The sequence below is a fragment of the Sarcophilus harrisii genome, chromosome 1, assembly GCF_902635505.1.
Source record: "Sarcophilus harrisii chromosome 1, mSarHar1.11, whole genome shotgun sequence".
Classification (NCBI taxonomy): domain Eukaryota; kingdom Metazoa; phylum Chordata; class Mammalia; order Dasyuromorphia; family Dasyuridae; genus Sarcophilus; species Sarcophilus harrisii.
In genome coordinates, this window is record NC_045426.1 from 357,906,384 (window position 1) to 357,922,616 (window position 16,233).

A 16,233-nucleotide genomic window follows, 5' to 3' on the forward strand; every position below is an offset into this window, starting at 1 on the left:
ATCACCCCAAAAATAATATCGATGTTAAAAGTTGGGTCTTTTTTTTTTAGAAATAATCTTGAGGTTATTTAAAGCATTGCAAATTATCAAAATGTAAACCAGCCTATCTCCTATTCCCATATAATTCTAAGCCCAGCTCACTGTTCATATATGGAGCTGATATGTGATATCCATCTGTGGCCATTGGAAAAAAAGGATAATCTATTGTAAAGGGCAAGAACTCTGTATGACTATTAATCCTACAACAAGGTTTTAACTCAGTGGAATTGATAAGACACAGGTTATCTAGTTTAGTATGTGAGTTCTCTAGTTTAGGATGATTGATTTAATCTTACAACAAATGATTGTTCCTTAGTGATATAATAATTGGTTTATACTCAGTATACTGTAATGATGTAATTGTAATAGAATATATAAACTGAAACAAACTCAGCCAGAGAAAGACTTCAAGATAGAGACCATACTGGTGGCTCTCCTGCCTCCTGCAATGAAACCAAGACCTATTTCAGAGGGCCTCCAGAAAGCTAACCCACCCCAGGTGAAGGAGACAGACTGTGAAGGAGACAATAAAGATTTTGGCCTTTATCCTTGACTTTTCTAGTGGTGATTACTCTGCTAAAATGAAGGCTGGTCCTGAGACCTCCAGAAAGCTAACCAGAACCTTACAATGTATAGTTATACAAGCCTGGTAAATAGGCACATATTTCTTAAACAGATAAAGCACTTGGATAATGGGTTGGGTCTAGAATTGAATAGGAGGAGTATAGAACTTTAAATTACACCAAATTTCTCCTTGAGGCCCTGGTTCACACACAGAGAGATATGTATTAAATATTTATGTATATTCTGATGGTTAATGGAGATTAGAATATATTTTATGACTCAATGAAGAATTAAAGGTATAGGTCACTTGAAGGACAAAAGAGAAGAATGATCAGAATGAAGATGCTGAAGCATATTACCAATGAAAGTATGTACAGATAAAGGGCATAATGTTATCATCAATCAAAGATATGGCCATAAAAAGTGGGCTGATTATTTGGTAAAAATGAGGAATAACTGGCAAAAAATTGTATATTGGTTTCCAAATAATATCAGAAAAAAAAGGAAGGCCACCAATATGTTGAGTTGGTCTTCTAGTACATGATTTATGCCAAGACATGGATAAAGAGTTGCATAGAATGACATGCATTTAGGTCAATGAAACCAAAGATTTATCACAGCTTAAAACATATTTATCACAAGCTAACATAAAATGATGCATCAAGTGTAAAGCATTGTGTACTTTTAAAAGTTCTTTCTACATACATTCTCATTTTTCTATTTCTTCTTAATGTTAGTGCTTTCACTTTGTAGATTACTTCCAAAATTTCCTGTATATAATTAATTTTTACATAACTATTTTTGTGATATCTCCCTCATTAGACTTATGGTCTCAAGCTCCTTGAGACCAGAATCAGAGTCAATAAACATTTTTCTTTAGTATCTACTATATGATACACATTGTGCTGAGCAATGGAGATACAGAGAAAAGCATGATATATAGTCCCTGACCCCCAAAAGTTCTCAATCTGAAGGGGAAGATAACATATAGAAAGAAACTGAAAAATACCGGTGAGGTGGATTACCTAGGGCCTTGAAGTCATGCAACAAGGATCTGACATGATCCAGAGAATTCAGAATTTCAGAAGTGATTTCAGTTTGCAGAATGATGAGTTTCTGGAGAAAATCAAATCCAGAAAGCAGCAAAGTATGAAATAAGAATTTTATGTTTGTCCTCCTTAAATGATGGAGTATTAGAAAGAAGCTTTCCAAATTCTACTCTCTACTCTTTTCAAGCAGAAGGAAAGAGGGATCCCTGGGTGAAGAGATATTGAGGAGGTGAAAGTTTCAGAGTTAATTTCAATTTTCAGAGATGGTGAATTCTAGGAAACAGGTTAGAAATGGTGATAATAGATTTTTTTTTAACCTTTCTCTGTATCCTCAGTGCTTACCATAGTACCTGGCACAAAGTATGTACTTAATAAATAAATATTTGTTGACTAATTTACTGACTGACTTATTAAAACAGTGAATTAGGCAGGAAGGTATTGTTATAGCCATTTAACAGTTGAAACTAAATCACAACTGCGGTTAAAAGATGATCAAAGTGACACAAAGTTTTAGTAACATATTTGGGACAAGAACTCAAATCTTGTAATTCAAAGTCAAGAGTGCTTTACATTCTGCTATCTCTACAAATAATTGAATATTTCTTCTGATATATCTAAGTAAAGTAAGTACTTGAGAGAATAATTTTCATAAGTTGATAACATTTATTCTGAAGCCCTAGACCCACAGAATTTAATAAAGGAGGGAACTAGAGGAATGATCAAGCACAACAACTTTTTATAGATGAGAAAACTGGGTACACAGTCTTTTTCTAATCTTGTTTTCTTCATTTTTATTTTATTTTTTCTTATCATATATATGCATACATATGTGTATGTATGTATATATATATATATATATACATATATATATATATATATATATGTATATATATATATATATATACTGATCTACTGAGAAGCATCAAGTCTTTCATAGCTGATCATCACACGTTCTTGCTGTTATTGTGTACAATGTATTCCTGGTTCTGCTTCTTTCGCTCAGTATCAGTTCATGTAAATCTTTTCAGGCCTTTCTAAAATCAGCTTGTTCATTATTTTTATAGAAAAATAATTTTCCATTTTTTCACATATCATGACTTATTCAGCCATTCTCCAATTGCTGGGCACCTACTTATTTTCCAATTCTTTGCCACCACCAAAAGAGATGTTACAAACATTTTCACACTTGTGGATCCTTTATGATTTCTTTGGGATATAGATTCTGTAATGGCACTACTGGGTCAGAGGGTATGCACAATTCTATATCCCTTCGGTCTCTCCAGAATGGCTGGATCCATTCACAACTCCACCAACAATATATTAGTATCCCAGTTTTCCCACATCCCCTCCAAGGTTTATCATTATATTTTCCTGTCATCTTAGCCAACCCAGAAGATGTAAGGTAGTATCTCAGAGTTGTTTTAATTTGCATTTTTAATCAGTGAATTAGAGCATTTTTTTCATATGACCATTGATGGCTTTAATTTCATCATCTGAAAAATGTCTGTTCATATCCTTTGACCATTTATCAACTGGGTTTTTTTTTTTCAATTTTTCTATATTCAAAATAATTTGTTACTGATACTTTGCAAAAATGAAGAACAATGACTCTTTGGTATTATATTAAAATTAGGTAAAACAAAATATTGTTTAAAATCAAGATATCATGTGATCTCACATATCAAATTATACTTGAATGATCACATAATCTACTAAGTTTTTTTGCCTCCATTCTCCTCTTCCTCTTTGCTACATTGGATTGTTAAATGTTTTTAAACACAGTAGATTCCTAATGCATACTCCTTAAAGAAAATCCTTGACTGGCCTTTAAGGCTACCTACAATTAGATCCTGACTTAGTCTCTAGCTATATTGACCACTATTTCTTAACAGAATGAAATATCCTAATTAACTGATCTTGACATTCCTACTCGCCACCCCCCAAAATTGACAGTTGCTTAATTGTTCATATGTCCCATGGTAAATGTGCTTTAAAAATAATTTCAAAAGAGGAAAGAGTTACAAGAAAGGTGTCTAGCAATGAGGAATAATTGACCTCTAAAATCATTAATTTGAAGGGAGAACATTCAATGTTTTGCAAATATAAATTCTGGATCATTCATTAGAGAGTAAATAAAATAATTTTTAGTCATAGCTCTTAGGGCCTGATATACAAAAACTTCCACATAATATAGTTTTCTTTTTTTCTTGCTGCCTTTTTTTGTCCTTCTTGTCCCCTTTCTTCTTCTTTCAAACATTTGGCTAGATTCCAAGGTGTGAGGTTGGGAGATAGTCTGGGAACTTCGGCTGCCTGGAGTGTCCAGTCATCAGAATTACTTTTGTATGAATATGGAATATATGCTCTATGCATTATCATTTGTTCCATATCCACTCCTGCCCTCACCCACACTGGTATTCATAGAGTACCAGCAATATCACACTCCAGAATTCATATGTGTAGGAAGATGAGATATAGCATACATACACAGTTCTGATGTGAATAAAAATACTCAAGTGATGTTCAGTGTTTGAGGGAGCCTTTTTATATAGATAATTTTGTTCTTGTGAAAGTGTAAATATATGTAGAGGGAATGTGGAATATTTATTTCTTTTTTTTTTCTTTTTCTAAAGTCAACTTATCATGTTAGAAAGTTGCTAGCTTGACAGGGTAGAATGTAAAGCTAATATTTAGTAAAAAGAATATAGTTGGTAAAATTGCCTACACCTTCCTGGAATAAGGTATAGCTCTAATGACAGAAGTGTTCCATGTTAATTTTGGTAGTTCTTTTAAATGGTAGATTCTGGCTACCCATTTCTGTCCATGCCATTAAGAAGTAGGCAGATGGCACTATGAAGAAAGAGATAAATCTGGACTCTGGAAAACCTGAGTTCAAATATGGACTTATATACTTACTAGCTGTGTGATTCTGGGTAAGTCACTTAATCTTTTCCGGCCCATTCATTATATGAAGGGAGTAAAAAGAGGACTTCCTGTTATGAACATCAAATGAAATTATATTTATAAAGCACTAAGAATAGTGCCTAGAATATAATAGATGCTTAATAAATGCTTATTTTACCCCCTCTCCTTCCAAATCCATTCTGTTCCAATATCAGAGTAATAATGGAAATAATAAAGGAAGTAATAATGGAAAATGATATGAAAGATGATCCTTATAAATTCTTGAATGTCATACACTCTTTTATTTCTTAAAAGCTATTTATATAAAAATCCAAGGGAAGAGAGAGTATCTAGGAGAAAGAGATAATTAACAGCTGGAAAGACATCAAAAGATTATGAGCCTTGAGAAGAAGTCTTTGGATTTCATAATTATGAGAGAATTTTTTTGTGAAATTGGTCTCAGTGACCTGGGATCTAGAAGTCAGGTTTCAAAAAGGTTGAGAAGTACATGAGAGGGAAGAGTATGGAGGCAGAAAGGGGGTAGAGACCTAAAATTATTGTTTTAGCAAATATCAGGGTAAGTAAAGGAATCTTGGTAATAGAGATACACACCCAGACACGCTACATATATGCATAAGCACATGCACACACACACACACACACACACACACACACACATATATATATATATAGAGAGAGAGAGAGAGGGGGGGGAGAGAGAGAGAGAGAGAAAGAGAAGAAAAAGAAGAAGAAAATGAAGAAGAAAAAGTAATAGTAGTAGTAGTAGTAGCAGTAGTAGTAGTCAGAAGAGAGGGAGAAGTGGAAGATTAGAGAAGGAAAGAGAATGATTAATGGAATCATCTTTCAGAGGAGTTGATACAGAAGACAAGAGGGATCCAAATAGAAGAGCCGACCTTGGCAAAGACAAGAGGCACATAATCCGCAGAGACTGGATCTTAGGAGAAGGGAATGAGGAACACTGGAGATGGATGTGAGATATGGAGTAAGGGAGAAAAAATAAACTTTTCATGGGTGATCCTTGAATTTCTTTTTTTTTTTTTTTCTTAATAAAACAAATTTATTTATTTATTTTTATTTAATAGCCTTTTATTTACAGGTTATATGGATGGGTAACTTTACAGCATTAACAATTGCCAAACCTCTTGTTCCAATTTTTCTCCTCTTACCCCCCCCCACCCCCTCCCCCAGGATCCTTGAATTTCTTAGTAAAAAAGGAATCTGTCTTCTACTGAGAGAGAATCATTAAGAATTTGAATTTGGAGGAAAATATTTGGATCAGATTGCAAGAAATATGACAAAGTCAAGCAATAAGGAGTTAGGTGAAGTATCATACTGTGAACTCACAATGTACCCAGTTGGTACAGTTGTGCCATTTCTTCCATCTGTGTACAGTACCACCACTATGGAATTGGAGAAAGTGGATATCTCAAGATAATCAGATTTGAAGTTTGATAATCATAAAATGAGGGGGCTAGACAGATGACAATATACCACTGAGTGCATCAACTCTAAGCTCAGGACTATGAACAAGAAACTATGTTATCAAAGCAGAGGTGATAGACAGGAAAAACAGGGAATTATAAAGAAACAAAATATGAAAGAAAGATAAACCTGCTTAGTAAGATGGTAAGGATATATAGAAGGACAGGGAATTATGAAAATTCAGTTTTGGATCACGGAAGTAGAAAGAGGAACACCATAGGTCTAGTACCAAGTTTCTTAAGAAAAGTGTAAGAATAATTTATCATCCAAAAAAAATTAAAGCAACAGGAATTTGGATTGGAAGGTAAAGATGGATGGAATGATCCTCAGAAGCAAAATGAGTAAGTGATGGCATCAAAAGTAGGCTCTGGAAATGGAAGTTAACTGAAGAGAGAGTATCTTTTACCTTTGATCAAGAGATTCAAGGTCATGAGAGGAGAACGAACTTTAATGAAGAGGTAGCAAGAGATTCAGCATCTTTCAGAGCACAGGGGTTTTATAAGTACAAAAAATAGAAAAAGTATAGGAGGATGACATCCAAGATGAAAGATATCATGAAGACAGACAATGACATGATTTTTTTAAATCAAATAACAGATTTTAAAGCTATAATCTCCTTGAGATCAGAAAACATACCTTCTATCTGTATATGTATCCCACTCTAGGAAAACTCATCAGAATCTGTATACAATAATTGTTCACATGATAAAAAGTGGCTTTACTTTCCCAATACATTAATTTTATATACACAGATTTTAGAAGGGCCATATTCACTTTTTTTGGAAGCCAAATTGCCAGTTGGTAGTTGTTTAGTTAACAAGCATTAATCTAATGATCTAAAATATTTAGTACCATTCCCAAAGGTGCCTGAATTAAGATGAGTGAATTTAGGTAATGATAGCAATCTAGATCATTATGGATTACCTTTACTTTCATAGTTCTAGACTCGTTTTTAGACTAGAATATAATTCTAGTTGCATACAAACTACAATAAGTGAATATTGTTTTTTTTCTTAAAAGGGAGAACCTGGAGTCACAGTAAAAGAACCCTGGGCTTGAAATCAGGAAGACTCATATTCTGGAGTTCATATTTGCCTCACTTACTAGATGTGAGATCTTGAGCAAGTCAGTTATGCCTATTTGCTTTATCTATAAAATGGACTGGAGAAGAAAATGACAAATCACTCTAGTGTCTTTGCCAAGAAAACCCCAAATGAAGTCATGAAGAGTTAATTGACTAAAATGACTGAAGAACAACTTTTCCCTAAAATTACTTTTAAATCAGGGTTTTACCAGAATTATAAGATATCTTTACATTAAATCATCATCATTTAATCTACTCTCTTACTAAATGATAGAAACCCCTTTAAAACATCTGGATGACTAGTTGACTAGTCTTTGCCTAATTATTTCCAGAAATGGTGACTCATATCTGAAGTGGCTATCTCCCTTAAAAAAAATTTTTTTGAGACACAATTTTCCCTTACATTGAGTTATCTCTTTGCAATTCCCTGTACTTCCCCCATCCCACTCTTTTTTTTTTCATCCTAATTTTATATGCTCTTGGAACTATAGAATAATTCTAACCCCTCTTCCATGATAAAAATATATTTTAGGCATTATTCAGTTATAATATATATAATTGTGAATACCATTCTTTTTGCATCTGAATATACAGTACTTAGCTGCAGTATTATAAAATTGTCGGTGTTCTGCTTGATGTTCCCAGAATAAGGTATTCTAAAGACAGATTTTAATCTTCTGAGCTCCATTTTAGGAGAAGACCCAGCACAACCTTCTCCTCACTTCTCACCACTTATATGGCATTTAGACTTCATCATATCCTCTGATTAGGTACCTTCTTTCCTCATGTTTTTATCTTATTTTTGTTTGTTGTCTTTTTCTCATTAGATTGTAATACCCTATCTCTCTTTTTATTGGTATTTCTATTCTCAGCACTCAGGATGGTTTCTGGCACATTGTAGAAATTTATTAAATATTTTTGACTGACTGAGAGATCTCCTTTTGTAGCAAGAATCTCCAATAGAAGGTAACCAACAAAAATAAAAAGAAACAAAAAACCCAAGTTTGGAACTGTTCAATATGAAATATATAAAACCCCAAGGGTGTCACAAAAGCATGGATAAACTAATTAAGAAGACATACAGGTATTTGACTTTACTAACTTATCTGAACTTTTTTGTACTTTTTAGCAAGAAGAGAAGGAAACAGTAACTTATAAAACCTGAAATCTTTGCCTACTGATTTGGAATCATGAGAATTTTCCTAGACATTTTTCTTAGAGATAGTTTATCTCAGAATTGAAGAATAGAAGTCCTGGTTGCTGGTTTGATCATGCATACTTCCTGGCCTCATTCCACTGTGCAGTCACAATACTTCAAATGAATAAACTCACTCTCTTTGAAAAACTGAGTGCCATTTAAAATGGCCTTTGAAAAATAGAAAGTATCACCTTCTAGTCCTAAACATCACTGTAGCTTTTAAATGTCTTCACTATGTGTGAATAACTGAGTAGTGAGTACAATGTGAAAACATAGGGGCAATATGTATACTGATAAGATTTTTCATACCATATAATGTAAATTCACCAGGCAGAATTTAGTAGTGTAGATCTATAGCTTATGATTTAAAATGTCAGTTTTTAATTGTCTCAACAAAATTACTATTTGAGTAACCTCTAAGTGTCTCACCAGTTATTTTGAATTTGAGGAAATCAATTTAAATAATCATTGATAGTTCAGTGGTTGGTAACTTTAATCCTTAAATCGAATACATGGACCCTTTCAGGCAGAACATATTTTTAGGTATTGTCAGTAAATAAGTTAATAAGGATTTATAAAACACTTACTAGCTGTCCCACACTGGGCCAAATAATGGAGATACAAAGTAAAGCATGAAAATAAAGAACTTGAGGGTAGCCTCAAGGAGTATATATTCTAAAGGAGGAGACAATATGCAAATAATTAGGTCCAGCGTAAGCTATATGCACAATAGGTAGAAGATGGTTGTTCATCCTTTGTTCATCCCTGTAAGGGACCAAAGGCATCACCAAGGTCATTTCCTGACATAAATGAGTGAAGCAGAGACAGCTAAAGTCATCAATCTCAATTACTTTTCCAGAGTCACTGAAATGCATTGTAAGATGGTCAAGGTGACTGACTATGGCTCAGGATGCAGTACATGACATTGGTCTTCCTGAATTAAGATGTTTTCCAGGTCTCAGTTTGTCAGAGGCCATGCCCATTTAAGAATTTGACAAAAGAATTTACCATCACAAAAATATCAACCTCAGAATTTCAGGCTAGAACACTAAACTATTTCTATTTATACTTATTCTTAGTCATCAAAACCTAACAAGAAGACTGGGAGGCTTTGATCAGGATTATTATTGGTCATTCAATGAAATCCAAAGTGCTTTAGGTTTTTAAGGTAATTAATTGGAAGGAATCTCAGAAGGGAGAGCACTGGGGAGTAATAGGACCTAAAATATCTCCAGCAGAAGAGTGTATATTATTGCTTGTCGACTTCTGTTATAATTCTTAATAAACTTGCTATCTAAAGATTTTCCATATGCTTTTATTTAATCATTTGTAAGACAGTGCAAGAAATTGTGTGGTATAGTTAATAGAGAATTGATCAGGGAAACCTGTATTCCAATTTTGTTTTCTGACTTAAATGGACTCTGGTCCAGAAGGAGAGGGAGAAAAAGAAAGAGAGGAAGAGAAAGAGAAAGAAAGGGAGAGGGAGGGAGACAAAGTGAGGAAGAGAAAAGGAGAGGGAGAGAGACAGAGAGAGAGAGACATAATCAGAGAGAGAGAGAGAAACAAAGAGAAACAGAGACATAAATAGAATCATAGTCAGAAATAAACAAAGAGATTCTTTTAGAATGCTAACTCCTTTTTAGGATTTAGCCTGCCAGCTAAGGGCATGTCTGAACCTCATGGGATGTTCACTTTTTCCTGGACAATTGTGAGTTCCCCTAAGAAATTTGTCTTTCCATCATTTATTATTAAAAACTCCTTCTTGCTAACTCTATGCTCTCCCACTTTATTTCATATTTACCATTCCTGGTCTCTATTGTATCCCTTCACTTTGTCTTTAACCTTTTCTCCTAAATAAACCTACCTTTTGCCAGAGAATGGCCATTGTGAATTATAAACATGACCAAATCCCAATATTTGGTGCTCCTAAAGCACATCATCTGGCGCTCCTACCATTTGTTCCATTCCCCACATCATACACACATATACATATGTATTTTTATGTATATATACATAAAGACATGCAGAAGCAATGAGGAAAGTGAAATTAAAAGAAAAAAATAGGAAGAACTAGTTTGATCTTCAAAATGCCTGGCACATTGACAACTGAGCACATGATATGTGAAGAGGTTTTATGCCTCTTTTGCTAAATCTGACAGTGCAAATAAGAATTCTTTTTGGTGACTGTAGGCAGAGGGATTTCTCAGAGAAAACAAGTATTCAAATTAATTTAAATCACAAGATGAAGTTTAACATTATTCTTTCATTTTGTAAAATTCTGGGTGTTACTGGCATGAAGATAAGTCTATCAGCTGACCCACATTTTCTAGATCATATTTCTATCTTCAGTGCTTCTATCACTTTGTTAGTGTGTAATGGAACCATCTACAGATTACTTCTGCTATGGAAACAAAAAGTAAAACTTGCATATGCCTAACCCAGTGGTTCAAGTTAATTAGACTATAATGTGCACATTTCAAATTGTATAATATTTTTTCATAATAATTATATGCTATGGAGACATCTATTAAAAGCCTAGAGTGATAATTTAAATGCAAAATTCCTGATAGAACTCTATTATATTTTTCATACTAAATTAACATTACAGGCTTCTAATGGGTGCTTTAATTAGACATTGATGTTATCAGCAATATTTGGCCAAATAAAATCTGCCATTGGGAAACATTCATTAAGCTTAATCTCTGTCAGTCAATAATAGTAAGTCTTTTCTTAGTCTTGTGATTTTAAGGTGGTACCAAGGAACTATCATTTTCTCAATAATTCCGGTTTTCCCTCAAAATGCTAAAATATGTGATATTTATATAGCTTTTATACTTCATCATTTTAAAACAAACTTAATTATTAGACATTTCTAATTGCTTAAAAATATACACAAGACCCTTTTGGCACAAAAGCATTGTACTAAAAATTGTACCATATTCATTTTCTTCAATCAAAGAAAATGGATAGTAGCACTTTTTGTAGTAGTAAAGAAGTAGAAATGAGGTATTTGTTCATTGATTGGGTAGCTGCTGATCAATGTGTGTGAATATTTCTGTGCTGTGAGAACTGATGAACATGATGGATTCAGAAACATGTGAAAGCTTAGATGAACTGATTCAAAGGGAAGGAAATAGTTAGTACCAGGAAAACAAGATACACAAATGATAATAAGGCAGAACACCAAAACTGAATGTGGCAAAATTATAATGACCAAATGACCCCAAAAGAAGATATGAAAAAATATCTCTTCCCTGACTATCTACTTTTATCCTCTTAGAACAGAGTGGAACAATGTATGTAACTTTATATCTTCAATGTGTTGCTTGATTTTGCTGAATGTTTTCCCTCTTTTTTATTTTATATTAAAAAGGATGGAACTATGTAAGGATGAAGGGAGATGGTGAGAAATGCAGAAATACATGTCATGTAAAAACAACAATTTTATATTTATATAAATATACATACATATATTTGTATAGAATTAGCTTATGTTTTATATATATATATATATATATTTATATGTATGTACATTGTATGTGTATATAATTATATCGATTACAGTTATACATGTATATATACTTGTTTTACACATATATGTATAAAAATGCAGATATATTTTACTTTTTTGGTTTTTTAACATCCCCTATAATTCTTCCTATATGCCTTTCTCCTTAGAGAGCTCAATTCTTTATAAACAAACTAAAATGATTTTAAAAATCACCAAATCAAACAACACATTGAAAAAAAAGAAGCAATGTTTCTACATATACGCATATATGTATATGATATATACATAGAGGTTTATTTTATATATACACATTACATATATGTAAGTACACATATAGATATACATAAGAAAGTGTATGTGCTCTTCTCATTCCACCCCTTTAAGCAACTCTAAAAATGAAAATCAATGTTAAAATGGCCTTGGCACTTGGTGGTACAGGAAGCAGAAGCAGAAGTGAATCAAACAGTTCTCTGATAGATTGTTACATTAAACAACACACAAAGGAAAAAATAGAAGCAGCCCTGAAGTAAATAATCAAGATTGGAAGAAAAGAATTGGCCAAACTCAAGAACAGCCACTGTTTCACTTACCAGTAATTTTCCCATTGGCTTCTAAAGGAGGCTGCCAGCTCACAATGACAGCTCGAGGCTTCCCTTCCCGAGTAATGACTGTCAGATCCTTGGGTGCAGAAGTTGGAGCTGCAAAATCAAATAGAAAAAAAGCCTTAATCACTGAGAAGGAAAGAACTCACACACCTATCAATCATGATCATGGTTTGTCATTAGTTAGTCAAGTACAGTAGGTTTGTTTTGTTATTTATTTCCCTCCCTTCATTCTCCATCCATTCCCCTGTATCCCAGGTCTGAATTTAAACCAAGTAAAGAGAAATACTCAGGTTATTCCTTGGAAACAAGAGGTATTTATGGAATAGAGCACTGAAGTGTTTTTAGCTGATATCTACATTGAAAAATTGAGAACAAGTATAAGTAATTTGCTATATGTACAAATAATATAGCATATGGATTAATTCATTTCTCTATATTTTTGAAATTATTTATTTATTTTAATACACAAAGCTTTATGGATCATGTTGGGAAATAAAAATCAGAACAAAAGTGAAAACCATGGGAGGGGTAAGAAATCAGGAAATACAAATACATTTAGCATGTGTTAATTTACATTCAATATCCATAGTTCTTTTTCTGGATGCAGGTGGCATTTTCTGTCCAAAGTTTAGTTGGACATTGCACTATCTTTTAAGAAATGTTATTTATAGTAATCCACCACTTATAGTATCACCGATTTTAGAGCTAGAAAAGACAAAGAAGGTATCTAGTCAAAAAATTTCATTTTACAATGAAAGAGACTAAGACCCAAGGTCATAAAAATAGTAAGTGGTAGAGATGGAAGTGAAACTCAGGTCCTCTAATTTCAATTCCAGTCCCATAACTCTTCCCTTTGGGAATAAGTTACTGGTATTTTAGGACTTGCAAATTAAATTGAAACACCACCAAGCTCTACCTAGTCTTTGCAATGTTAGTCAAAGCAGTGGCTTAGAATCAGAGAATCCATTACAAACTTTTGACATTTGTGAAGTCCTGTGTGACTTTGGGGAACTCATTCAATCTGTAAATTAAGCTATTTTGGACATGTGGAGTTGTAATTTTCTCTTCTCTAAAATATGATTGTTTCTCAGAGAGTAGATTTCTTGGGGGGCTTCTGAAGGCAGCCTTAGTTTCAAGTCAGTTCAATAATCACTGGCTCAAATGTAATCAGCTGTTAAAAGTTCAATCCTTTATTGTCTCCATCAAAATAGCTCGGTTAGCTTTCTTAGAGGCCCATGTCTCTCCTTGGTTCCAAGAGCTCCTGTTGCTAGTCCTTTGCCTCTTCCAGCTTCAGTGTCTCTTCTTCTGAATCCCCAGTTCTGCCCAACTACAATCTCTGGCTTCTCAATCTCTTCCACTGACTTCTGCTTTCTCAATTTCCCTAAGTCTCTAGGGCTTGTCCTTTTATATGCTCTTTTAGAGCTGCTAACTCAAAGGTTGACTCCTCCTCCAAGAGAGTGGGATTGTGGGTTCCTGACTTGTGAACCTCAAACGCTAATGTGTGAACTCTTAAAGGTGTGAACTCTGAAGTAGAGAACTGCTAAGCAGGATGCTAAAATTAGACAACTGCCTTATTACTTTGTAAGAATCCTAACATGGAGTAAATGGCTAAATCTATGATACTAAAATACCTTCTGAAATCTAAATAAAAGGAAAAGGGTTTCATGAGAGCAGAACAGATTCAAGATAAGAGGGCAAATCTTCCTATTTTGGAGGCAATTTCATATGGATGTGATCATATCTCTATCACCTCTATCTATCTATCTATCTGTCTGTCTGTCTGTCTCTTTGTCTATCTATCCATCCATCCATCCATCATGATATTTTCCACATGTACTTGTTCTCACTCTCTCTTATTAGATCACAGTTCTAGAGAAGAGACTCCAGAGAGTATTTAGGACAATCTTCCCATTTTACACAGAAGGATACTGAATCTCAGTAAGGTTAAGTGACTTGCCCAACATCATTCACTATCAATGAAAATAATTTAAATCCTGGGTTTCTGACTCCAGAATTTAACACTCATTCTCCTCTATTATGTTGTGTCTTGTCTCTCTCTTTTCAACCCCTCATCCTTCCATTTCTTTTAGTACTTTCCCCTTCCTCCTTACCTATTATTTTCTTTCTCTTATCCTTTCTTGTTTTTTTCTCTATCTCTTTTTATTTCTTCATACTCTTGTCTTGTACAGCTTTTACTCCCCTTTCTTCTCCATAATTTAACATTTTTCAGACAAATACGCATTGCCAAAAACTGTGCATAAACAACCCCCTTCACAAGCACACATATACATGTATATTAATATACACATTTGAATATTTCTCAGCTATACATGGTAGCTAAATCAAATCCTAGACCAAGATTCACAAACAGTATCTCTTTAAAGTAGTTATTTTGACCTACTTAGAGTGTATTATATATAGATGTGTGTGTGTGTGTGTGTCCACACATATACATATATACATACATATGTTTTCTCTTCTATTAGAGTGCAAGCTCCCTGAAGTCAAGTCGTTTCATTTGGTCTTGGTATTTCTAACACTCTGGGCAGTGCTTGGCATACAGTAGGCAATAAATATTTGTTGATTGATTTTTATATATGAGTTTGAGATTGACATTGTATAAAGCTTGATTTTTCAAAGCACTTAAAAAGGCCAATCAATCTATCCTTCTCCTAGAAACCCAATCTGGTCCCCAAATCTCATGTCTATATGCTTGATTCTCAAAGTCATTTGGGGTTCCAATACTACCCAAGAGTATTTATATTCACTTATACCTATAGGAGTTATATAATGTAGCTTCCTGAGATATAAGAAATAATAAATTAGGTCAACACTAGATTAATAAGGAAGGAAGCTAAGAGCTTATATGCATCATAATGAAAGCCCCAGACCAGGGGAAGTTACCAATGGGAAAGCAACCCTGCCACCAGAAGATAACACAGAAAACAATTCTCTCTAAAAGAAGGGATTACTAGACAGACTCAGAAAGAAACATTTCACGAGTAATTTTAAATAGTAGCTAACCTATGTGAGGATGTGATGTAGCCATGAACTTCCTGGCCTTTGTCTGCTATTAAATGCATAACAAATTTTTTTTAGTTTATATTAGTCATTAGATAAAAGGCCGTGCCTTTTAAACTAGTCAGGATGAACTACTTTTTCTTCTTTATATTAAAAGCCAAGTTGATGACTGGGTAAAAAGAAGCTCAAAGGTGATGAGCCAGCTCATTTTGCTAGATGAAGGCATAAAATAAGATAAAATGATCCGTCGACTTCATCTTTTTTTTTTCTCTTTTGAATGTAAAAATGAATCATCCAATTAAAGAAGTGGGTTATTATAATAAACTTTAATGTGTGCTTTTTATTAGATGCCAACAAACAAGGCTGATTAAACATTTTCATCTCTTTTTTAAATGATCTTACTTACTTATTCATTTGTTTTTTGTTTGGCATGTGATTTCACCAATATAGAGTATAAACTAATAACTCTTCTACAATTTGTAGTCTTGGAGAATTTACCTGAGTCACTGCAAGGTTAAATGACTTACTAATGATCACATGTTCAGCACATGTCAGAGTCAAAACTCATCATCCTTGCTCCAAGGGCAGAAAACTATTTAATGCCCTCTGAGAGTTCTTGCTTTGGTTCCATAGTAATTACAAATAACAGATATCTGGATGCTATATTGGTGGCAACTAAGTGGCTAATGGAATCAGGAAGAACTGTGTTCAAATTTGAGTTGACCCTTACTAGCTGTGTAACCTTGGACAAGTTCCTT

At 33.7% G+C, this 16,233-nt stretch overlaps 1 protein-coding gene across 1 annotated transcript in view; it reads right to left on the minus strand.

The window, feature by feature from the left end:
- Positions 1 to 16,233, minus strand: part of DCC (DCC netrin 1 receptor) — a 1,389,687-nt gene that overhangs the window by 151,654 nt on the left and 1,221,800 nt on the right. The window contains exon 19 of the mRNA XM_031946063.1: positions 12,440 to 12,547. Within this exon, the coding sequence (XP_031801923.1) occupies positions 12,440 to 12,547 (108 nt within the window). The remainder of the gene's footprint in view (positions 1 to 12,439; positions 12,548 to 16,233) is intronic.